Source organism: Pseudoliparis swirei, chromosome 12 (genome assembly GCF_029220125.1).
Source record: "Pseudoliparis swirei isolate HS2019 ecotype Mariana Trench chromosome 12, NWPU_hadal_v1, whole genome shotgun sequence".
Lineage (NCBI taxonomy): Eukaryota > Metazoa > Chordata > Actinopteri > Perciformes > Liparidae > Pseudoliparis > Pseudoliparis swirei.
Window position 1 is genome coordinate 16,951,821 of NC_079399.1, and position 25,920 is coordinate 16,977,740.

The 25,920-nt window shown below is 45.9% G+C and overlaps 1 protein-coding gene across 15 annotated transcripts in view; it reads left to right on the forward strand.

Annotated features, from left to right (window-relative positions):
* Positions 1-25,920, forward strand: part of afdna (afadin, adherens junction formation factor a) — an 83,157-nt gene that overhangs the window by 54,224 nt on the left and 3,013 nt on the right. For 8 of the 15 annotated variants that reach the window (XM_056428769.1, XM_056428774.1, XM_056428776.1 and 5 more), the window contains 14 exons: positions 8,121-8,186; positions 8,274-8,347; positions 8,823-8,941; positions 10,167-10,367; positions 11,269-11,360; positions 11,533-11,730; positions 12,131-12,281; positions 13,209-13,623; positions 13,864-14,114; positions 14,218-14,432; positions 14,530-14,709; positions 16,455-16,496; positions 18,072-18,197; positions 22,413-22,962. In XM_056428769.1, coding sequence (XP_056284744.1) covers positions 8,121-8,186; positions 8,274-8,347; positions 8,823-8,941; positions 10,167-10,367; positions 11,269-11,360; positions 11,533-11,730; positions 12,131-12,281; positions 13,209-13,623; positions 13,864-14,114; positions 14,218-14,432; positions 14,530-14,709; positions 16,455-16,496; positions 18,072-18,197; positions 22,413-22,962 — 2,680 coding nt within the window. The remainder of the gene's footprint in view (positions 1-8,120; positions 8,187-8,273; positions 8,348-8,822; positions 8,942-10,166; positions 10,368-11,268; positions 11,361-11,532; positions 11,731-12,130; positions 12,282-13,208; positions 13,624-13,863; positions 14,115-14,217; positions 14,433-14,529; positions 14,710-16,454; positions 16,497-18,071; positions 18,198-22,412; positions 22,963-25,920) is intronic. The other 7 variants (XM_056428780.1, XM_056428781.1, XM_056428784.1 and 4 more) reach the window with 4 other exon arrangements.

Consider the following 25,920-nt stretch of genomic DNA (forward strand, 5'->3'; position numbering starts at 1 on the left):
GCGTTGAATGCAAACCAAATAATGATCATTAATATCTAAAAAGGCGACAGATGTTGCACATCTACTGGATAAAATCTGTATTTCTGGACACAGATCGCCGTGAAGTGTAAAGCCAGTTTTTTTTGTTGCAGTCCAACGAATGTTTTCATTTGTCAGTATGAACACGGGATATCAAGAAATCTAGACCAGTCCACATGGATACATGTTACGATAGACACAAGTTATTGTATTCATAGCTGCGACTAACGATGTGTGACACAAACGCTGAAAGCCAAACAATGTCGACCGGGTGAGACGATATGAGACCTGCATCCAGCTGTGATCGGGGTTAAAACAAACATCCCCGTCGTCACCCTCCAATTTTATTAGAACGCCCCGGGCGTCTGCCGACTCTTCTCCGCGTCACGGACGATGCGTTAATCACCATCGCCCTGCTTCTTGTATAACATCATTTTTTTCCTTTTTTCCCCTTTTATACTCTGCAATGCGGACCACCTGGTGTTTCTGTCGTGTTTGACATTTCCCGGGAGCGTTCTGTGTGGGGTCACGATGCTGCGGGGGGGACCGCAATGTTCCATATTGCTTGGATTTTAATAAAACATTTACAGAACGTCAGAGAAACATGCAGCACAGTCGGGGCTCCGCTTTGACCAACACATTTCCTGTGGGGGGAACCCTGCACTACAAGCTGGACGGTTGAAGGGACCCCGTGCTGAGGCCCAGTGAAGTGTCTTATTGGCACTTTTTGTGTCGTCTCAATGCCGTTGTTTTTCAGCTCGCGTGTGTTGTGCATTCATTGATTGATTTTTTATATTTCTATTGCAAAAGGCTCAAGGAGCAGATCTACTGCCTACTCTTGAAGACTCTGGTTTTTTATTTGTAATGATAATCGGATGGGATCACACTGCTCTTCTTATATCAAAAGAACAGAGAGATGTCGGCGTTTAAGCCGGCAGGAGTCTTGTTGTGGCGCATCCTGTTATTTTGGTGCTTTACCGATAAAGTGCACGAGGCAGACAGATAATATTAAACATACGGTCTCTCTGTCTTTCTTTAGAGTAGAGTGACATTCCTGCAGAAGGCGAGAGCTTTCCTGTGTGTGTGTGAGTGTGTGTGTGTGAGGATGTACTGAGGAAACCTCCTTGCTCTGTTTATTGTCAGAGCCGTGTGGGCGTACGAGGACGAGAGCAGGCAGCGAGGTGTGTGTGGGATGGGAACATCAGGTAGAGAGGAACAGCTGCTTAAATTCTCCAAACTGGGCTGAGCTCTGTCCTGTTACATAACTGAGTGAGTGAGTGAGTGAGTGAGTGAGTGTGTGTGTGTGTGTGTGTGTGTGTGTCTGTCTGCCGGGTGGAGCTGCAGCAGCGCTCCACCTCAGTCACCAGCCGGCGTCCCAGCCGACACGTCACCTCTGGATTGCCACCTGGATTCTCCGTCACTTGACAAATGCGCTGCAATTCGGAACTCAAAGAAGTTTTTTTTAATTGGTTTATTCTCACAATTAAAATATATATATTGTTTGACCGCTGAATTTTTTTTTTTTTAAAGAGAGAAAATGAGCTGCACTAAACTTCTTCGACTACTTTTTGCCTCTCTACTTTTGTTGTCCCACACTTCCAGCCGCGAGTCGTGATTTTAAACGTGGACCTTCAGCCGGATGGATTACTCCCAGCCGCTGTACTTGAGACTTTTTGAACTTGCCGGTGCACGTGAGCAAGCCGGAACAGAAGTCGGTGTGTGTGTGTGTGTGTGTGAGAGAGTTTGTGTCCCAGTCTGTGCGGTGAGCTGGTCTGGACGTCGCTGACGAGCAGCTGCAACATGTGGTTTTCTGTGGTGGGCAAGAGAGACCAGGTAACTCCAGTTTCCTTTTGGATCTCTTTCATATCGTTGTTCTCCTTCTCTTTTGTGGCTGTGGCTCAAGAACACTGCGACCTCGTAGTTGGAAGGCAGACCGTGAATAGCGCCGCGGCCGTTGTGGGTTTCGCGTGCGCCGCCCGCTGGGACGGCCTCCGGGTTCGTCACTTGTCTGTTTGCTTTCAGGGACGTTCTGATAATGTTTAAACTAAAGTACACACACAAGACACCGCTGGTGAAACCTCGCACACATTCTGGGCCACGTGCCCAGTGAGAGTTAAGCTATTTTATTACATATTATTTATATGTTAAAGATGGAAATCTGAGTACTCATTGTTTTTCAACTATTGTCTGCCGAGTTATTAACTACTAACAGGCTATTAACACACAGCAGCACCGTGACGCACAAAGCGCCCCCTCCTGTGTTGGTGTGTTAACTCATCCATCTACCACAGAATATTCACTTCACTCCCTACAGATGAACTCAGTAACATCCTCAGTGCTGCTCTAGTTTTAAAGCGGTACAAGAAGCTCTTAGTTAAGTAAAATTGCTTCTTTTTTTTGTTCGACTTTACTTCATCAAAATCACCTTGAAAAGAACCAAGTGCACAGTGTGATGTCATAGGTATTAAGATACGGTTATTAAACAATAATTGTTCTGCTTTCCTTTTATGTGTGCGTTTACAGACGATATAGTGTGAGGCTGCTGAAAGACGCAGACATTTGTTTGCTTTAAGGCTAAAACGAGAATCAAAGCTGGAGCCGGAGCACCGAGACATGAATGACTTCGAAAAGTTGGTGTTTATTTCCACAACGTGTTTGAAGTATTGTCTGTGTTAGTGTGTGTGTGTGTGTTTGTTAGCTAAATGAATTGTACTAGAAGTGGAACAACAGTGTGAGAGGGTTACCCCTGTGAGGGCTGAAACAAAGGGAGGATGTATCCATACACACACACACACACACACTTGCTTTCCTGTCAAGCTGCAGTCAGGAGGCGTTTACAATGTGTGGAGGAGAACATTCGTCCATATTGAACGCTCATTATGAAAGCCTGCTTTTGTCTCGTGGTCGGATCACAATTTGGCAGGATGGTCGGGGACACACGGCGACATGCTGTGTGGGAAAGTCGGCGTGCGCGTTGCTTACCAGCTGAACCACGTCCTGCCTCATGTTGAGCTCTTCTCTGGCCGTCACCGCTGCAATCTGAATGGCTGCCGAGGTTATGATGGACCGGCGTTTGACTTGCGCTCTTCTCGAGTCGTTTCCCACACAAAGCCGAGACTTAAATGTCGCTTTCTAAAGCCTCAGAGTGGAATTTCTTTAAGCTGATTACAATATCTAGGAGTGAAAAGATGTATCGGCCGTGGTGATCCTGATACAATTCCTTTATTTTGTCTTCTGATGATTTGCGACACACACAGACAGAGAGAGAGAGAGAGAGAGAGAGAGAGAGAGAGAGAGAGAGAGTGAGAGAGAGTGTGTGTGTGTGTGTGTGTGTGTGTGTGTGTGTGTGTGTGTGTGTGTGTGTGTGTGTGTGTGTGTGTGTGTGTGTGTGTGTGTGTGTGTGTGTAAACGAATCCCACATCGTCCCCTTTTTAAGAGAGCCATTTATCTGGCATTGAACCCACAGACATACACACATGCACAAACACAGGTGTTGTGTCAGGTGATGAGGCATCTTCTCAGGTTAAAGCTGGGTGTGGTCATTAAATTGTGTTTACTAAGTTTCATGAAGGTGCAACGAGACCAAAAGGGGAGAACTGAGGAGCTGTTGATCCACCGCAGCCGGTTCAGAAGCTGAGGAAGTCTTTGAACGTCTGTGAGGCTTTCAAGCGGCCTCTCTCTGGACGAGTGGACGTGTGTGAACGCCGTCATCTCGGTGCGTCGCCAGCGGTTTCTTGATGTTCTTCAGAGATCATTTGTCTCTCCGCGAGTCGGCCGCAGAGGAAAAGTGTCACATCACTCTGACTCCGCCGTGCAGACAGAAGCACTCCTGTTGTATAATTCATCCTTCTCCAAATGCCGCTTCATTTACTGACACGGGCCGTGTGTCTCAGACGACCGTGTCTTCTGACTTGTTGGAGATAACTTGCTAAATATTCGATTGAAAAACAAAAGCGGTGCAATTAGTTGTTTTGTTGGTCGGGAATTTACACTGCGACTTTTCTCAAGCTATCAATCAAAATCAGCTTTTTTTCCTGGATACGATTTGGGTTTTCGTTCATAGATTAGACAAAACAAGACGTCTACGGGCGTCACCGTGGATTTGGGGGGGAACTGTGATCACTATTTTCATAAACGGTACACCATTAATCGAGAAAATAATCGTCAGACTAATCATCAGTGAGAATAATCCACGAGTTGCAGCCCCCCTCACGTCAGGGAAAGTCGCACATGTGAAGATGTTTCCAGGAGACTGACGTCTTGTGTAAATCTGAAGTCATATTGAGTTATTTAAAAAAAAACTTATCTATTGTGGCCCTTATTTCTTATATAAACTGTATTTAAAGATGTCTTATCGGGGTCACTGGAATAATTGGTCCTTTTATGTTATTTGGACATCAGCATAGAGGGAATAACACGATTCTTCAAAGCCAGAGTCCTACTTGTTTTCCTCAGTTCAGCCTCAGTTCAGATATTTAGCTGTTTTCTGTCTGGCTTTGTGCAGCCGTTGATCTCTTTCCCTCTTTGTGCTCAGAGGGAGGTTTTGAGAGTGCAGCCAGCGAGGCTTACCTCAGGAAATTGGTACAATTGTGTCCACAGCAACGTTATATCCACATATAATTCAAGCGCAACCGCTCCAGGGTGCGAGCGAGATTTGACCAGAGAGCATAAAACAGAACGAGAGGAGATTTGTTTCTGAAGAGTCGAGGGCCGAGGACTCGTAGGGGGAGGGGGAGCTCGCTTTTCTTTCGGGCCTCCTCTTAATACGTACCTGTCCGCTTTAAGGCGCACTTGATTTGTTGTGTCGGGGCACTTTTGAAGAAGCGGAGCAGTCCAGTAAAACACAATAAATCAGAGAGTAAAGCGCCCACTCAGGTATTCCAGATGTTCTTATAGACTCCGAGCGCAGCTCCGAGTTTTAAAGCTTAATTATCGCGTCAAACCTGCTGCACACGTTTCCACATGCCCACACAGCCTTTACGTTCTGTGTTTACATGGCAGAACGGACTGGACACTGTCCAACACATGTCGAGAGTTGGCTGTAGCTTGTCATGATGAGGTCAAGCTGCATGTCCTATCAGGGCACGAAGAACACGCTAAATAGAGCCGGTACATACAGATCAGATTTTTGACTTTGGTATGTATACTATTGATTGCTGTATGATTTCCAGAGCTCCACACCCAGTTTTTTGGGCTTTAACTTTCACAGAACGGTTAAAGTCGCTGAGTCCTGATCCACAACTCATTGTTTCGCTCGACCTCTTACCTTGACCCCTGAATGTGGCGTCGCACCTGGAAGCAGTAAAGAGCAGTTGAGTTTCATTACGCCACGCGTAACTCAAACTCATGCATTATGCTAATGATGACACTTTGGACAGATGCAGCTGTAAACTGCAACAAAGCAGTATTTCTATTCACCTTTCTTTTCTTCAAAAGATTCTTTAAAACATACGTTTCTGCCTCATGCAGACGTCTCATCTCATAGGCAAGACATTGGCTTTAAATTGGCTTTATATAAATATTCATATATATATTTTGATTAAGTGTGAAGCGTTGTAAAACATCCAGCTACTGTACCTTAAGCCCTTCCACATGTCCGCTGAGGGCTACATGAGTTTTGAGCTTTACAAACTTAAATGAAGTCAAACTGAGGCAGCAGACGTGCTCATATGTGCACAGGGCCCCTCTGGGACCCCTTCAACGTGCTAAAAGCCTCTCTGAAAGTCCTCAGGGGATTCAGGAAATTCCCCAAAACTGTCTCTGGTGCCGGGTTTGGCGCCCCGATTCCCCATTCTGGATAAGTGCAGGAAGCTGTGGCTCCGTCTGAAACAAGGGGCTCTTTAACGTCTTCTGTAATGTACAACAGGCTTTAAACGGTCCGAATGATTCACTGCTCTTCTCTCATCTCAATGTCACTCGGAGGAATTTGGTGAATCCAGCCTCATTATTCCGTGCAGACGGAGCACTGTGGGTCATAGTTGTTGGCCTGGTGTCTCTGGCGTCTTTTTGTGCTGCTGAAACTAGGACTCTGTGGATGATGGAGGAGGGGACACATGCAGAATGCATCTATTCACTCGATTCACTCGTTAGGAATAAATGAGTGAGTACCCAGATTGGGAGAATATGTGAAAGAAACAAAAAGTTATCTTTGTGTCATTTGTCATCCGTCATGACTCATGACAGATCATTTTATGTCAGTTCAGAGCAGTTAATTTATGTATCGCAACGTCAATAAAAATGTGAGATCACCCCACTGAAAACGGGAAAGCAAAGATCCAAAGTTATCGTGCGAGCTTGAGCTCATCGTGCCAGTAATCTGCAGAGTAGATGATAATTGAAGGATTTTGAGAAAACACAGATTATTAAACCGTCTGGTGTTTGAGCTACAAGTTCACCTGGAAAAAGTCTTTAAAAACTCTTGAAGTTAAATTAAGTCATACATTATTAATATTATCACTACTATTATAATTGTTGTTTTATTACTGCTAGCCTCAGTAGCTGGGAAGCTCATACTTCTGAGAACATGGCATCTATATGACAATTTTGTGCCGCTTGTGTGGTATTACTTGATGAATTATTACTCGATACATTACGAGGAACTTTTCTGATATACATCTTAGAAAATACTGTAGAAATATGATATAATTGTATGCACATTCATGAACGAAATATTTATCGGCCTGAACCAGCAGCTATTGGTTCTTCTGCCATTCTGTGACCAGTGAGATCAGAGTGGGAACATGCATCGCTAGGTGAGGGTGAAAAAGATCTTTAAAAAAGTTGAGAATACAACCCTGAGAACTCTGCCGAAACCACAGCTGATAAAACAGTTAATATGTGACAAAATGTGGCCACCAACGCACACACACACACACACACACGCATGCACGCACGCACACACACACAGCCTTTTAGCCAGGTCTGACGAATGGCAGCAATTCAAAGTGTTTTTAACCCAATCCACAGTTTTATGAGCGAGTGTATAGACATGCTGTGCTTGGTGATGTCTCGGTTGTGTGTGTAGCACCTGGACCTGACCCCCTGGCGTTTACCCTGTAAACTATTACACCGTTGAACGCTGCTTTAAAATGAGAAACAAGTCGGAATCAAGTTTTTTTTTTTTTTGCCGGTTTCTGTTTTAGTCCAATCCAAGTCGTGTATTTTAAGTCTTGGAAGTGTTGGAGTGACACGACCGTTTCTTATTCAGCACGGCAGTGTTTTCATCAAGAAAACATCTTTCCTCTGGGTATGCTGTGTCACACACGACTGAGGATAAACATGTCAAGATGGCAGAGGAAGCGTGTGATTTGTCAGATAACATGCCAGCACTTTGCTGCACTGTAAACCACCTCCCCACATACACACACACACACACACACACACACCTTTTTATCTTGCTTGCTTCTTGCTGTAGAAAGGATTTGGTGTAGAGAAAATAAACAGATTCCTGTCTGGAGATTTTATTGTTTGAGTCCAGCTGATATAACCAGAATAGAACAAAGGAAACGTCAGAGAGGGAGGATGAGAGCAGTTCTCTTATCCGTCCGTGGTCTGGTCAGTGTCTGCAGTGAATGACTGAGTACAAGATGTGTTGTTTAAATTCCTGGTGGCGCTGGACTCCCTTCTGCTCCAGATTATTCAGTCAAACAATTAATAGTTTGAGATTAATTTGATATCCGACTATCAGTTTCTGAATCCTTGCAGCTCTAATGTGCAGAAATGATTGCCATTCACACACACACGCGCACACACACACACACACACACACTGCATTGTGCTGATTTCCGTTCCCACTGCTCTACATGTGTGGGTTCTATGTTTTTAGGTAGATGCATGGTATTTGTGTTCAATCCAGTTGTAGCGTGGTTTTCTCCTGCTCTAGGCTTCAGTGCCTTGCTCAAGGGCTTGTTCAACAAGCCCCCCTCAATGTTCTATTCTCATTATCTTGGGATTATGAACATTTTGTTCTTACTTATAACCTACAGTCTGTGGTCCACTGGTGTTTTCTTCAGATATGTTTGTGACATGTTTTTTTAAAGTCATTGATTAATCGCTTTGCGCGTCTCTCTCTCCTCCTGCCCCTCCCTCTTCCCTCCCTGTAGGGTGCTGGTCAGGAGAAGCTGGGCATCTACATCAAGTCCGTTGTCAAAGGAGGAGCGGCTGATGTGGTTAGTGTGCACACGGAAACTGGAACATCACAGAAAAGTTTGAGTAAAAACAACACTCATGGTGTGTGTGTGTGTGTGTTCATACAGGACGGCCGTTTGACTGCAGGTGACCAGCTGTTGAGCGTGGACGGACGCAGCCTGGTTGGCCTATCGCAAGAGAGGTAAGGAGCGCGGTCCAATAACCAGTGCTGATGTTTTCATGGGTTCTGTTTGTTGCCTTCAGACATCATGTCGACATTTTGTCGATATCCATTTGCACGATTGAAAATGGATAAAATCCCAGCTGACGTGCTTAAATTATCAAACCTTCATGACGTATCTCTCAAAAAAGAAAACGCACACCATGGAGATGGAGGAGGAGTTGGTGCACATGGCACATGCTCAACGACCTCCTGCAGCATATTGACATATTTATGGCTGAGTTGATGACAAGAATAGTTTTCTATTTTGAGAATTGAAAACATTTGAAAGAGTAAAATATTCTGTTCACTTGACGTCAGAAACCAAGCGCAGATTCCTGTAATCAGGCCATTTAACGTCAACTAAGAGTTCAAATGTCTCTCTCTCTCGCACTCTCTCTCTCTTGCGCTCTCTCCCTCTCTCTCTTTATGTGTGTGTGTGTGTGTGTGTGTTCAGGGCAGCAGAGCTGATGACGAGGACGGGCTCAGTCGTGACTCTGGAGGTCGCCAAGCAGGGAGCCATCTACCACGGACTGGCTACACTCCTCAACCAGCCCAGCCCCTTGATGCCAAGAGGTGAGCGCAGAACACACACACACACACACACACAAGATGTTTAGAGAGGCTTCTAAAAGACACATTATTATGCAACTCTAATAATAGAAACTTAGGGATTCCCTTGAGTCTAAAAATACATTAAATTGCTTCAATTTAGGAAACGATTTAGGAATTTAATTTGTCTTTTTGATGTCAGGATTTTTAAAGATCTTTCTGATCTATTTGAATGATAATTTGAAAAGCGTAACATTTTGAATTAATCAAATAACCCAAAGATCGAAAATTTACTTTGTTAATCAAGCAACCGTTTTCGTAATAATATTGTACTTCCACTTTTTTTTAAATGCAGTTATTTTTCCCATCGATGAAAACAATCAGCAACATTATAAAAGTCTCAAGTTAAAGCCTCTTGAAAAGAGCACAAGTCAAACGTTGAGTCGTTTAAATGAATGGACGACTGTCAGTCCGCCATCAGTTAATGGCATCGATCTGGATGGAAGGAGGAAGCAGACCGGTCCAGACACTGTGTCCTTGTTGTCTTCATGGCACTGTTAAAAAACAGCTTGTAGACTGAAGTATATAATGAGTGTTTGTGGCCGGAGCCAGCTATGTGTGAGGGTCTGAGACAAGCTGTATGTGTCCACACACACACACACAGCATATAGTTTTCTGGGTAGTCTGGCTGTGCGCTGGTCTTTGTCTCATGGAATGTGACCCGGGATTCATGAAGGAAGTCTTCTGGCTTGCGGTCCAGGATGACGCTAAATGGGTGTTTCTCCTCCCGAGTTCCCTCGACCACAGTGTGCTTTCCAGAGCAGTGAAATCTGACCGCAGCGCCGTGAAGGACGCTGGTCGTTCGCTAGTAAACTTAATGGTAGGAAACTGGACAAGGCAAAGTGTAGATTATCACAGACCCGGGGAAACAAAGCTAGATAGGCAGAAGGGAAACTTAAAGGAGAGATAGTCCAGATGTTTTGCACTGGGGTTGTTTGAGGATCTTATCCGTAGTCGGTGTGTTAGTGTTCGTCCAGCGGATCACAGCGGACAGACCGGAGGACCGGTATCTACTGCTGTGGACGAGGCGAGTAGCGAAATGTATTTTAGTCACCGAAAGAAATATATCAAAACAACCACAAGTTTCTCTGGATTAGTTTGTAATGGAAAAGCTACTGAAACAAAAAATAATTATTTTATTTATTCTAAACCCGTCAACCATCAATTCTCTCTCTCTCCATCTCTTCAGCATCAGACCGAGGCCGCGACAAGAACGGGAAACTGCGACCGAAGAGCGAAGGCTTCGAGTTGTACAACAACTCTGTGCAGAACGGCTCACCGGAGAGCCCGCAGGCCGGCTGGGATACGTACCCCGAACCAAAGAAGATGAGCGGGGACGAGCGACTTCTCAAGAACCGAGCCGACCACCGCTCCAGCCCCAACGTCGCCAGTAAGCCCCGCCTACTCACCGAGATCCTTTCTGCTCGCACGCGTGGAACTACTGACGCTGTCTTTCACTGCATACACTGAGCATGAAAGGGCTTTACATCCCACTTTAATTGTACCTAGTTAAGATAACCAGCTAATTGATATATGTTCCCTTAAGTCTGTTCCTCACAGTTTGAATGTCAAACTATCCAAACGATCTAGGATTCAGACGTATGTCTTTATGCTTTTACACCGGTTTAATGAATTGGACATTCATCACAAAGTTGTAGTTCGGACATAAGTGTGATAACACATCACATGTTACAGCCATTTTGGCAATAAATAAAGCTGCACATTTTAATGAAAATTACTTTATGTTTGGATATAAAAACAAGTATCCGTGGCAAAAAACAAGTTTTTTTTGCTGGTGTTTTTCTTAAAGTACTCCGCCCTGATACGGAAACACTGTTTGCAAAATTCATCAAAAAGCGACCTCAGAAACCACTTACAGTTACCGTTTTGGGTAATCGTGGATTTGTTGATGACTCCTTTCCACTTCTAGTTCGTTGCCTAATTTCAGTTGGGATGATAATCAAGAGTTGTTTTCCAAGTTAACCGACCCATCAATAACCGTTGAACCGTAACAGCAGATGGCTTGTCCTCTGTTATATTTTATATATATTTATATAAAGCAACATGTTGACGTGCTGTGGGATTAGTCTGGTGCGTGGAGTACGCTCTCAGATAGTGCAGAGGAACGGTCTGATAACCTCTTTTTTTATGACTTTTTTTTATTTAAACAAATATTAATATTTCTTTTAACTGAAATTAGTGATTGGTCTTTTAACGGTTAGTTTATTTTTTAACATGCAGTACCTACTTCTGACTGTACTAAAGAACTGTCTCTCCTGATCCATCAACAGATCAGAGCCAGAGTCCAGCAGGAAAAGCAGTCTACCCCGGAGGACCTGGCACGAAGATCACCTCCGTCTCCACCGGCAACCTGTGTGCAGACGTAAGTTAATATCGGAATGACGACGCCGGCATCTTTATGTTGAATCTGCCACCAGACGAGATGAGACTCGCGGTATCTCCCATAGAAATGAGGAATCATTTTCAATGTGTTGGGACGGTGTCCCAAATATCTTCTCTCCGAACTCTTAATTTGTTTCTTCGTGTGACATCAGGATGAGCCCTCCCCTCCCCATCAGGAGGCCTACCCCATCCCCACCCAGACCTACCCCAGGGAGTACTTCACCATCCCGGCCTCCAAGAGCCAGGATCGGGTGGTGGTTCCAGGCCAGGGGCCCTCACAGCACTGGCAGGACATGGAGGACAGAGAACGCCTCCCTGTGGTCAACAACGTTCACAACAGCAGCATGCAGGTGGAGCAGCAGCACACGCCCACTTCTTTATCAGAGAAGACGTAACACACCATCCTGAATGTTGAAGTTGATAAATAATTCAGGACCTTCACTGGGAGCATTTTATGAATGTACCGTCTGAAAGTAGCGGGCATATAGAACTGTTTGCTTCATTTGTTCTGCAAGTCAAAACATGTTTTTGTATTTCCTCTATAATTTAGACATCAAGTCTTAAAACATCACACAAACGCTCTCAGGGAATGTTTGAATTCTTCAACTAAACATGGCCGATGGGCCAGACGTCTTGTCCCTTTCTCTTTATTTCCAGCCCAAGTCTCCACCACGCTTTCCCTTCTCTTTCATCTTAAAGTCTGCCCCTTTTCTCTCTCGTCTCTTACTCCATGTCTTCATCTCTTCCCAGCGCATAAACCAATCCCAGGAGGAGCTGTACCCTCCACCAGGAGGTCCGAGGCCGAACGAGCGCATGCAGCAGCACTACCAGCAGGACTACCAGCACCGGGACATGGACAACCAACACAGAGATGTCGACTACCAGAGAGGTCCACCAGGAGGTAAGAAGAAAGACCTCGGATCAGTGAAGATGACAAAGGATGAGACTGTAGCACCCGATAGTGTTTCAACTGCAACATTATGGAGCAGCTTAGTGGTTTTCAGCACCTAAAATGTTCCTCTAAAATGAAATAAAATGTAATTTTGTAGGAGCGCAGGCATGAACGCAGTCGACCCTAACCCTTTATTTGTGGGGCCGTTTATTCTGATCTCAAAAACAATGCTCCCGTGACGCTGACATCCCTCACCTTCAACCCCTCAACGCCATTCCGTTGCATTGGTTACGATACCTGCTCTTAAAGGGACACTGTGCCTCTTATCGTGAGCCATCCCACTCGTCCTGTGAATTAGGTGCTCCAAGCAGAGTCCACCACAATACACTTGTTTACGTAGTACTCCCAGTAATTCATTCAGAATGACACAATAGTATATATATATATATATATATATATTGTGACATTTGAAAATAAATCTGTGAAATGAGAAATCCTGCATGCTGACAAGCCCCTTGTCGTCCGTTCATTTGGTTGTTGCAGTCAGTCGACCTTCATTAGTTCGGATTGACAGCCCATTAACGTGTCAGCCTCTGAGTAGCTAATGGGTTTAAATGAAACGCTTCGACCTTGAGTGCTGAGGTGAGACGGGTGAAAAAACAACAACAACACTTCAGCTCTGATGAGGAATCCGACCGCTTTTAAACCGCCGTGTCCCTCCATCGTGCACTGAAGTCCATGACCGCAGCACTCTGTGGGCCCTGCTGTGCAGCGCAGAGCTCGTAGTCTGGAATTACTGGATTTCAATGTTTGCTTCACGCAAATACTTTTTGTGAAGCAACTCCTTTCTCTGTAACCGGAACATCTCGTGACCAAATCCCAGATTGACGCCCAGTGCTGAGGGCGGCCGCTGACTGAGCTTGTGCGTGTCTCTAGGTGTCGGCGGTCCTGACCACTGGGCCCCACAGCCGCAGGTGTCCTCCTCGCTGGAGTCCTCCACGTCGAGCCAGGAGCACCTCAACTTTTCAGCCTCCTCCTCGTCGTCCAACAAGGCCCTGAACCAGAAGACCGGGCCGGGCCGGTGGAAGACGCCCAACGCTCCGCACGCCGCGCCGCCGCCGCCGCACCCGGCCCAGACGCCGTCCCGCTCTGACCTGCCCCCTCCTCCGCCCCCACCGCCGGCCCCTTACCCGGACGCCTTCGAGCCCTATGAGCCCCAACACGAGCTGCCGCTTCCGCCGCCTCCCGCCGCCATTAATCCCGCCGCGGCCCAGCAGGCTGCGGACCGCAAGAAACGCGAGGAGCAGCAACGCTGGTATGAGAAGGAGAAGGCTCGACTAGAGGAAGAGAGGTGGGAGTTCTTTCATTTATTTTTTATTTGTGTTTTATCAGATTTATCAAAACGATTGTCACACATCAAAGAACATTTGATTTAACTGTCGGCTGTAAGTGAAAGAAAGACGATTAAACGGGTGCAACAGAGAAACCAGCACATCCTAGTAGACGGCATACAACATACCGTTTTATGTTACATTGCATGAAAAATTGATGATGGTAATAACTAACAAAAAATATGATGATGATTCTCCAGGGAGAGGAAGAGGAGAGAGCAAGAGAGGAAGCTGGGTCAGATCCGGGCAAACCCCGTCATGCCCGTCCAACCTCACAACAACGGAGGATCAATGCCTCCCCCCCACCACCAGCCCCCTCTGCCCTCTGTGGCCCCGCCCCAGCCCTACATCCCCCCACAGCCCCAGCCTCCGCCTCCTCCATCCAGACCAGAGAAGCTGTCCAGCCTGCCGCGATCAGCTGTTCCTCCCCCTGCTAGCGCCTCCAACCCAGGTAACTCCTTTTATCTTATGTCTCATCTCTGTTTTGTTATTTGCAAACAAGAATCCTATTTAAATTATTACAACTAATAATAATATTAATACTGTACTTGTAGGCATGGACACGGTGATCCGGGAGCTGTTACCGCAGCAGCAGCCACGGACCATCGAGAGGCGAGACTTGCAGTACATCACCATCAGCAAGGAGGAGCTGGCGTCCAGCGACAGTCTCTCTCCAGACCCCTGGAAACGAGACGCCCGCGAGAAGGCCGAGAAGCAGCAGCAGCTTCACATCGTCGACCTTCTGGACAAAGAGATCCAGGAGCTGCAGGTAGACTCAATTTCTGCTCCCCTCAGGAAGGAAGGACGTATCCCACGCACACGTAGTGATGGATTGACAGATAACCGGTGCACACATTGTCTTCCAGTCGAAGCCGGAGCGAACGGCAGAGGAAAGCGACCGCCTGAGGAAGCTGATGCTGGAGTGGCAGTTCCAGAAACGACTGCAGGAGTCCAAGCGTAGCGACGAGGATGACGAGGATGAGGACGACGAGGACATGGACACCATGATGATCATGCAGAGGCTGGAAGCTGAAAAGAGAGCCAGGGTAAGATGAGGTTGGTGGGGTGTGGTGATGAGAGAGCTAAGAAAAGAAAATGCTGAATGAAGTGGAGGAGGCTTGAAGCTTAAGACCACGCGTGCAGCAGATGAGAGTAAAGGAGACATTTAAAAGGACAGAAAGTCTTATGCAATGGCGGTTTCTGCCAGAATGAATTACACTGATCAATCAGCTCACAGTTCAGAAAAGAAATGTGTAGCTCAGCTCTCAGGGAAGGGCGAGCCACAGGAAGTCTGATGCGGGGAGAAGAAGGGGCCAGCGTTCAGACGTGGAGGGTGGGGGGGGGGATTCCTCTGTGGCTCCCACTGAATGTTCTGCAAGTGTGCATCTGCAACATGCTTCTGTCATCGCTTTGCCATGCTGAGCTGCTTGAACCTGATTTGCTGCAGGGTGGACGGGGGCTTTGGGGAGGCAGGTGTGGGTGTTGTCAACGCGGCATTTACATCACGCGGATCTAACGGTGTGACTCAGTACGAGAGGTCTGAACATGTGGTGATTTACACTATCCTGTCGTTTCTGATTCCTTCGCACTTGCTTGGCGAGCGGTGGCCGTTGAGGATTTACAGCAAACGGCTGCATCCTGGTGTGAAGAGACACGACGACAATCGTGGCTGTCGTTCCGGCAGCCTTTACGCTCTCTGTTCCAGCACGAGGTGGCTGTCAAATTTCCCAAAACAGGCAAATTCCCTCTACTTCCAGAGATTGGTGTGAATACTTTTATTATATCTTTGCTCAGCACTATTTCCTTAATATTTCTGTGTGACTGAGGGTGATGGATGTCGTGGTGTGCTGCAGGATGCAGCTGCCCGTGTGGCTGAGTGTGTGATTGTATGGTGTGGTTGTGTCGGTCTAGGTCTTTTTAGCTAATAACGCACCTTAAACTGATTTTGGGGATTTGCGACCAAAAAATGAGCTTTTATAACGAGCATTTATAGGTGTTCTAAATCAGCCCAAACTTGTGTTTGTTTCTATAACTCAAATTCCCAACTCCCACAGCTGGGTTTCTACATCTGTACACCATACAGTCCTTCGTTTATATGATTGGATTAAATACAAATTTGGATCTTTTGATAATTTAGTTTATATTTATATTCAAATATGCTCAGATGAACCCTTTTTCTGAATATATTTGTGTTGATCAAATCCCAACAAACTGATCAAAATGAAGGTAACAAGGGGCCCACATGTTCCCCTGGGGCCCAAATGTTCCCCTGGGGCCTCAGGTCACTCCGGCCAAGACCCTTCATGATAAGATAAGATAACACTGTTGCAAAGAAAACAAGATTCAAACAATGAAGTTGATCAAGTAGCTTCGTCAAACCAAATGCAACGGCACTTGATTTGGGAAAACCTTAGTAGAAACTTCAGGAAGATTTAACGGTGAAGTCGTGGAAGAAAAGCTGCCCGAGTCCCTTCACGTAATTACATAAAATAGTGAGTTTTATTTAATTGGTTCTTAGGTGGTGCGGTGGTTATTTGGATGGTGGTGGATTCAGGATCTCTTGGAGAAAATTGGAGAAAAACAATGTTTTCACTTTACTGTATTTCCTCCCCCTCCCTTTTAATTCCTATTTTACTCCTCAGTTTCTCTTCCATCCTCCCCCTCCTCTTTTGTCCTCACTTAAGTTACATGATATCTCCACCTTCACTTTTCAGTATATGGTCTTTTCCCTCTTCCCCCCCTCCCTGCCTACATGTCCCCCGTTTCACACTTTTATTGTCTTCTTCTTCAGCAGCAGCGGAATGCTGTCCCAGCTATCTCTGTTCTAGACTTGGTATGTTCTTCCTGTTAATGACGAGTGTCCTCTCCCTGCCCTTACATCACTTCCTGTTTCCTGTCTGGGCTGCCCACCTGCCCTGTGATTCCTATCCGTTTCTCCCGAACCATCTGGAGTACTGTTGTTGTGTGGTTGGGGGTTGGAGGCAGGCCGTGTGCCACGGTTAGTCTGAGAGCCATCGGCCATGGAAAGGCCGTCTTGAGATGCTTGATGTTTGGCTGGGGGAAGCTGTCCATCTCTTTGTCCACTCAAAACAACTGCTGCGGTGGGAGGGGGGGGCAGCAAGTGAAGCTGCAGCTCATACATTATGAAATACGGATGTTTCCAAATCCATAAAACAAACCTGTACATGCTTCCCGAGTAGCAAAGCTGAGGCTGTTGCGGTTCTGTTGAGCAGTGACGTTTTGAGTGCATATGGAGGTGGTGCCTGCATGGCTGAATGCATCACTGGAGGTGCCGATGGGGATCCATGCATGATGGTCCTGTGAGCCTCCGTCATTGCATCATCATGGTGTCGTGTTGTCTTTGAATCCATCCGTTCATTCATCCGTCTGTGTGCCCAGCTGAGCCTCTTTATGTTCTCTTTTTAAAGCGTCTGTTCAACCAGAACATGAACAAGTTAAATAAACAATGGATACATTTAATAGAAAATAAATAAGAAAAAAAGTATTAGAAATTAAAATAAAAAAATTAAATGAATATGGATAAATTCAAAGAAAAATAAATTCTATATATAATATACACTTACATAAAAACAACCTCAAACTTACATTTTGAATAAAATATTAATTTGTCTTATTTATTTTTAAATAACATTATCAAATAAAGTAATAAACATAAAATATGATTTTTTTTAAATTTATTTTAAAATAATGAAAAATATAACATAAGACATTATCAAATAAAATAATATACATTAAAAAAACTGTCTTCTGGCTATGATTTGATCATATATATATATATATCCTATTCTCTCAGGGTATGTGGCAAAATATGTTGTTTTTTATCTTAGTTGAACTGACCTTCAGCCTCCATCCAGCCCTTGTATGGGTCTGTTTTATTTTGTGTGTCGCGTATCCCACTGGGATTGTGTTGGGATGGTTATCGTAACAATTCTGCAGCAGACAACTTAGCTTCCAGTTTCTTCAGGTACGCTTGATTTATCCTTCCTCTGCTCCTCAGAAGGGCCTTTTAACGTTTAATGATGAAACTAAATCAAACGCACCTCAAGTCGCTGAAAGAGAGTATTTTGCCTTTGGTGTGTGTTGTTGGTGTTTGTATATTCCTGTGTGTGTGCGTTCACCTGCGTCTACCTGCCTATGCTGTGTTTGCAGTGCACACTGCCCCTCCCCTTTGGAGCGGCCCTGTGAGACAGATCTAACCTCACATTACACACAACATGTCGCTGTACATTCGTGTCCCAGCTGTGACACGAGTCATCTGCTGTGTTCAGGCTCTCAGAGTTTGTGTTTGAATGACACGCGATTCATGTTGTGCTCATTAATTCCTTGTTTGCATGCGTGTCTTCCGGTGTGTGTGGTTGTTTGTATGTGTGTGTGTGTGTGTGATCAGTTGCAGGACGAAGAGAGACGGCGTAAGCAGCAGCTGGAGGAGATTCGCAAGCGGGAGGCAGAGGAGCGAGCAAATCAGGAGGAGAGGAGGTGGAGGGAGGAGAGCAAACGGGACGGCGGCGAGAAGGTCGGTTTGTCTATCTGCGAAACTTTAGGATTTAATGACGTCGCGTTCATTTGTCTGCAGGATGCTGGGCATGTTTCGTTCTGATACTGTGAGCCGGTCCATACAAGAGGACAGTCAGTTTATCAGGGTTGGACCACAGTGATGATTACAACGTTCAGCATCTTCTAAATGTCTTTAATTATTGTCCTTTTTGTCAGCAGAGAAAACCCTTTAGTCTCAGCCCATCATGGAACAATGCAGTACCTCTTAACCTTAGTCATTGCATCTAACCCAAGACATTCCTAAATCTCAGGACAGGATATCTGTGTGACGATGAAATAACCAAGAAATTACATTAAAATGAATAGTTCAATATTTTGTGAAATCCACATTTAGTGTTTTCTACAGATGAAACAAACTCAATATAACGTGTGTGTCACGTGGCTTTAGAGGTGCTGGGAGCCGTTTCCAGTCGTTGTGCTCAGCTAACGGGCGTCTTGCTCTTCACCGTCGAGACGAGAGCGGCGTCAATCTTCTCATCTGACTCTCAGAAAGCAAATAACCATATTTCACAAAGTGCTGTTACTCCATGAAAAGGAAATGGTTTTAATTACGTCCTTGTCAGGGAAATAATGTGCACATTTGGATAAAATCTGAAATTACAATTTCACATCCAATATATCGGAGGTACACTGAGCCAGATGTACCGGCTCAAATGGAATAAAGAACGTAACCATGGCAACATATCAGCCGAACGTACCGCGTCACCCCCTTTCACCTGGTGCACACTTTATTGTGTTCTAGATTTAATTAAAAAGGACTTAAATGTACCTTTTTGGCAATTCATTATTACACAACACCTTACGCAACAAAGCTCAATTTGTTTAATGTTGTAAAAAGTCCATCCTACACAGTAACGTGTGCAGCCACTCAAAACTCTGAGGCCCCTGTATGCTTTAAATATTTGTATTTGTTCACAGAGGGCACACATATTTAGATACGTTACATTTGACTTAATATTGTACTTTGGGTGTTTTTCAATGACCAGTTGTGTGATCTGTTGTCCGCCGCCCATCTTTGTGTGTTTTTTGTCATTGCGTCCCGTGAACCGCAGACACGGATCACACCACTGGTCTTCTAAAATCCTCACATTCAATTTCATAATTGACATTATTATTATTATGGAAAACATAACTGGCAGTCAAAAGTATCCCCGAGATATTTGTTTAATTATGAATTCAGTTTATTTGTTAATACATTTCAAACTAAGTTATTTGTTGTTATGATGTAATAACATGTTAATATGATGCTGTTTTATGATGTTAATCTGATGCTGTTTATTTATTGTAAAGATTTCCAACTGCATGTCCCCCCCCCCCCCCCCCACCCTATGTGATGTGTCTCATGTTACGTGCTCCCACCCACCTCAAGCATGGGACTCCCATCTCGTTGTGGTTGTTGTTGTTGTGGTTGTTGTCGTCGGTGTCTCAGGGAGTTCAGTTGTTTTGGGGGGAAGCCGTTATGATTTTGTTAGTTTTTATTTGATCTTTTTTTGTTTCCATTTGTCATTGCTTCAGAGAATATGTTCAGGGAATGCCGCCCACGCTCCCACTTTTCCCAAAAGAAACACATGCTTTATATCTAGTACACACACACACACACACACAGACATCCATACCCACCCATGTGCCTCATTCCCACCATCAGTCATCCACACTGTACACATTCAGAAACCCAGCCAGTCATTCAAACCCACACACCCACTAATCCCTCCCAGTTTCTTCAGATTCCCACTGGGCAGCCTCTACCACCAAAAGCAGCTCGGATTCACCCACAGCACTAGAGGTTTCGTTTGTGAAGCATTATACCATCTCAACGACATGAAACGGACCGAGAACCAAAAAACAGAAAGATTGCTCAGAAGCGTCCAGGTTGAGCTCATGTGGTCCGGCTCCAGACCCAGAGACCCAAACACATTCCTCCAGCTCTAGATGTGTAGCATCACCACAGTGAATCACAAAGACCCGCCCACAGCCCAACAACATACGTTGAGGACACACAGGCACATGTGGACACACACACACACACTGTGTTGATGTAAAGGGGAGGCAGGGTGGTCCGGGACGACGGCGTCCTGTCTGTCCAGGAACAGTTGCCAAATGTCAGAGTTTTTAGATGTTGTTAAAACGAGTTCTTCTTCCAGTCGTGTGTCAGATTGGTGGACTCAGAGTAACTGGTTGATTGCCAATGTATATATTTATATATATATAATAGACTTTGTCGAGGATGAAACGATGAAGGCCTGGAGCTTGTTAACGTCGCCGTCCGGGTGTTTACAGACGATGGAGTCGTGAGCGAGAGGACCAGATCGTCTCGGTGAGATCAGATCCAGTTCAGGGCCGACGGTTAAAGAAATGTCCTCTGATTAATCCGTAACACTCGACATGATTTCAAATAGCATCCTGAAGATGATTGTCGGTGGTATCAAATAGTGTTGGGAGGCTTAAAGCGGTTGTGATTTGTAGACACGTTGGAGACCAAGTTGATGGAAAAAAACAATGAATTTGTTTTTTAAATAAATGATGAACAGACTTTCAGTTCAGTGTTGCGTCCCTGGATGACATGTTCCAATATGGCCGACGCATCCCGCTTTATTCCACACGGGGTCTCGTCCGGTGTGTCGCTCGAATGGGAATTGAATTTGAGCATTAATTCCTCCAACCTGTAACTAATAATGTAAGTTTTATATATTGATTGAAGTTCTGTTTAAACAAAATGAGCCCAAAGGAGGTCAAAGCTCAACATGAACCAGCTCGACATGCTTAGTGTACGGAGTCGTTAATGTAACCGATACACAGGTCTTTGTCAAATATAAAATAATTTCCACCTCTAAATTCCATAATGAAGCTAATCGACTATGTTGATAGTTTAAAAACCGAGAATACTCGGCTGACGACGCTGAAATGCCAACATGTGCTTTAAACTGGAGATGCACCGATCAGGTTTTTGGTGCCGATCACTGAAATCAGTACCTGCCGATCTGATAATACCGATCACCGATCACGGTGTCGATTGAAGCATTCCATTTATTGTGTTGCATTATTGCCTAGGACTATGAGGAAATACATCTATAAAGCACCTCAAACATTAAAGAAATTACCGATTTCTTTAAACATTTAGGACTTTTACTTTGAAAAATGTCCTAATTGATACATTAAAATTGTTTGATTGCTATTGTAGTGGATTTCAGATATGTATGGAACACATCTGCATCATTCATTTCCTGGAACTCTTGGGGAAATCTATTTACAGGACTTTTTTTAACATACAAAAGTCTGATTTATTTTTTATAAACTCTTCCTTGGTCCAGTAAAAATGTTTTAATGTTAGCATAATTTAAGCTAAATCGCAGAAACGATCTATAAAGATACAAAATCAGTTCATTGTTTACTTTTATATGTTTGTGTATGATTTGTAGACATCTTATTTTGATAAACGGATGTTGTTTCACGTGGTTCTTTCCGCTAACTTTGCAAAACCGGATGTTGCCACTTAAATCCTTCCGCTAACTTTATCAAAACCCTCGCGCGCTCCTGATCGAATGTGTTTAGCGTGAGCATCTCTAGGGGCAGACATGTGAGAGTCGGCTGAGTCGACCCAGTGATTCAACTCGGGGGACGGGGACGCCGCTCGGTGGTGAGGATCCCCTCTGACCTCTCACTCTGCGGCCCTCGCCGGGCGCATCGTCTCCGTTGCGGTGCGCGGCGATTGAAACGTCTGATAGTCCTCGCAGATGTTACATCATCTGATCGGCCGTTTTGAGAACGCCGATCAAAACCGATAATGGGAATATCGGCCGATATGGATCGGCGCCGATCAGATCGGTGCATCCCTACTTTAAACTTAATATTTATTGCCATGAATTAATTTATTACGTTACGTCTCGGTTCATTTCTGCTGAAAGTCATTGGAATTTGATTGTTGGACCATTTTATAAATGATGTTGGACTGGTAGTCGGTGTCACCATGGTGACGCGGTGTACTTGGTGACGCGGTGTTGACTGCAGTCTGAACGGTCAGGACCAGGTCTGTAGCGATGGCCGCCCCGGTGGAGCAGCTGTAGATCTTTCCTCGTGGTGGAGTTTCCCCAGCTGTCGCTGGTCAGCGAGTAGGAGTCCTGCCCTGAGGCGAGAGCCAATGAGGGCGGAGCTTACTAACAGGTTGTCCCTCCCTTAGAGGAGGCAGGAGGAGGACTACTACACCCGCCTGGAGGCCGAGCGGCGGCGGCAGCACGACGAGGCCGAGAGAAAGCTGCTGACGCCCGACGAGCCGGCCGGTCTGTATCGGCCCCCGCTGCCCCGGGAATACCAGCCCCCCGCCCCCCACAACCCTACTAACACCCCCCCGCCCCCCCCACAGAGAAACACCTCCTACCTCAAAACCCAGATCGCCTCCCCTGACACGCTCTACACCGCCAAGTTTGTCTCCTACGCGGGCGACGAGGAGGACGAGGAGGAAGCCACCAAGGCAGGGAGTGGCGGCGGTGGCAGTCACTCAGGTCAGGTGAAGCTGTCGGCGACCAGGAAGTCGTACGGCGACCTGCCGGCCGCCGCCTCGACCAATCACAGCAGGCCTCAGCCGCCGCCCACTGCGCGCAAGCCCCGCCCTCTTTCTGACGGCATCTTCCTGTCTGGCTCGTTCCAGCCGCCATACAACAGCAACTCCAACAGTACAGGCCCCCCCCTTCCTGCCAAACCCAGCTCCGTGCCCCCGGGAGGCCTCAAAGGTAGACCCGGAGGGAGGAGGGAGGAGTCCGGCTCGCCGCCGCGCCCTCCTGCGGCTCCCACGCCGCCCTCTCACTCATCTCTTCATTTACTACCCACTCCTTCATAGTTTAGAGCTACTTTTGTCTTCGGTTTTTTTCCCCTTCAGTAGAGAGACGTTCTGCCTTTTTTCACTTCCACGTCTACTTTTTCCTTCTTTACGTGTTTGTCCAGATTATATTTTTTGTCGTCATCACTTTGTTCGTCGTATATAAATGTGGACGTTTCCCTCGCTCTCTTCGAACAAATCAGATTGTATCTAATTTTTTTTTAACGTTGATTTGTTTGAACACCTCCCGACCCCCCAGTAATTATTCCCCCTCCACATGCTCCTCTACACGACCCCCCCGGCCCCCTCCTCAATCAGTCCTAGCGAACAGAAAAAAGCCAATCGATAATCCCGCCGCCCCTTATTTGACGCCGATTGGGACCCATCGGCGCCAATCGCAGTACTGTTGGTGTTGTCGCTCGCCGTCTCCTTTGTGTCTGGTCTGTCGCTGCTTGGGGCCAGGGGGCGGGGCCAGCCGTCAGCCTGCCCGCCCCCTTCCTGCCCCGTGGCTCTGCTTCGCGGCGTAGGCTTTAAAGGGAAGGAGACGCACCATTTGGCTTCACACAACCCATCACTCACCCGAGGAGGACTCGGCTCTCCCTTCATTAAGACGGCGTCCCGCTTTGTCTGTGGCGGTTTGTACGAGTCTAAAACTTCCTGTCGTCAAACTCTGAGCGTCGGTGTAACTCAGACTGCAGCGCCGCCTAGTGGCGGTCTATTCATCGCAGCGGCTTATATTCAAGACTTTAAAGGTCACACTGGGGTCACGTGACAGAAACCAAATGTTCAACAACTATGTTTCTTTGTTTATCCTCATGTCCAGGTATCTATCGTCACTTTTCTTCAGAAGGCACATTGATGGAGAGCGATATCTAACCGTGGGATGACCTGCAGCCAGTTGTCTGAACTCTTTGCTCCCATGATTTTATCTGAGATCCAATTTCTGAGCGAACTGGATTTGTTATATTTAGTTTTGGCCCTTTTGGATTGAAAAGGATTGAAGTTTTATTTCAGTCCTCTGGACGAATGACTTAGTTATTAACATGTTGGTTAAATTAATGAATAATCATCAGCAAAAATATGTTTCTAATTCATAAAATTGGGCTTTTTTTAAGGCTCTTCTGTAATATTTTTTAATTCTTAAATTATTTGTCCTTTTTCGGGGTTGATACAATTTTTCTAGTGATGGATATTTTATTCTAAAAAGTTCCTCTTTAAAGCTCATCAGGCACCACGGTCAAAGTGACAGCTGGCGTCACACGCCATTCAGACTCCTGACTGAGGTTAATAATGTTTTTCATCTTTTCGGCAAAACCTTTTTGTTCAGCCCACATTTAACATTTGTTCAATTCGTTTAGTTTGTTTTGATAAAAGAAAATGTTTCCGACCGTCGGCGAGTGCAACGCTGCAGCGCCTGACTTCCATTCGCCCATGAGCAAACGCGACTGAAGCTCTCTGAGCGTCCACAGACAAACGGAGCGGCCGGTGCCGCGCCGCCTCGACGTTAACGCCACCCGGGGTCCAGGAAGCGACCTTCAAAATAAAGCTCCTCCCACCCTGCTGCTTATCGAACACGAAACACATCCGAGAGCTCGTGGAGAACTTTTTGTTGCATATTCACTCTAATCAGAAAGAAAAAAAACCATACTAATGTCCCACTACCCACCCGCCCCACCCACCGAACCCCCCTCAGAAATAAATTCTGCATGTCCCAACCCCCGACCATCACAACACACGCCACGCATCATCAACACACTGCACTGCTCTGGCCGCCAGCAGCTCCGCCCAGTGACCGGCTCGGCGTCCATTGCTTTATCTGCCTGTGCAAAGCTTCCACCAGGCGGCTGCTGCCTTTTATTTATTCTCTATTTGTGTGTTTGCGCTTCCTTCCCCCCACCTGTGTCGCTCTGTGTGGCCTCTCCCGTGTCCTGTCCCTGTCTCAGCTCTCTGCGCTGTCTAACGCTGCAGCGCTACTAAAACCTTACTACAACTCCCAAGGGGCATTGCGGCAGGTTCAGGTGACCCAACGGGCACCTGAGTCTCCGGCTTCCCCGACGTACGAGTCTCCGAAATGTATTGAAATGAGTGTGATTTGAGCTGGCAGCTCCCAACGCTCCGACTGGGACGACAAAATAAAACTCTTCTTGAAGAGCAGATGTTTGAGTAATCTGAACGACAAGAGAAAACAACGGGGCTGAGATTGGAGACGGCTGCGAGATCAAATCAAATTCAAATCATCAAAAACTGCAGACGGAAAGTGAGTTTAGTTTGACAGAAAAGCATTCAGGACCTTTTGAGAGTCTAACAGGAAGTAGAGATCTGGAGACGTTTCAAGTTTAATTTTCGCTGCCCGGTCGAGGGTCGTTCCTCTGTGGTCACTTTATTCTCCGCCAGCGAGCTTCAGATCTGTGAAACCCGAAGTAAAGCGCTGAGGAGCTGCCAGCTGGAGGAACACGTCGCTGTGTCTGCATCTGAAACACCCGCCCACTCTAAAGTCCCGGGTGGTTCCCGGCTCACTCGTCTGGTCGGATTCAACCAGCGCGTTGTAATGGTGGAGAAGATCTTTCATTAACTGGATCCAGAATGTCCTCCCAGTGTGACATTTATTGTATCCTTTATTCTTCTGCTCGTCAACAAACCCATGAAAAGACCAAACCCATTCCTCAGGACTGACTGACTCAATACATATCAAAGATTGACAAATATGTCATTTAACTTTTTTTTTACAGGTTCAGTCATTTTCCAAAGCAAGCTGTGCATCACTCAAACGAGATTAAATATGAGGTTTTGTCGGAGTGTTTTTAGCTGTGGATTAAAACACATTTGGTTGGACACTCAGCAACTAGTGGCCACCTGCGGTACTGCAGCATCA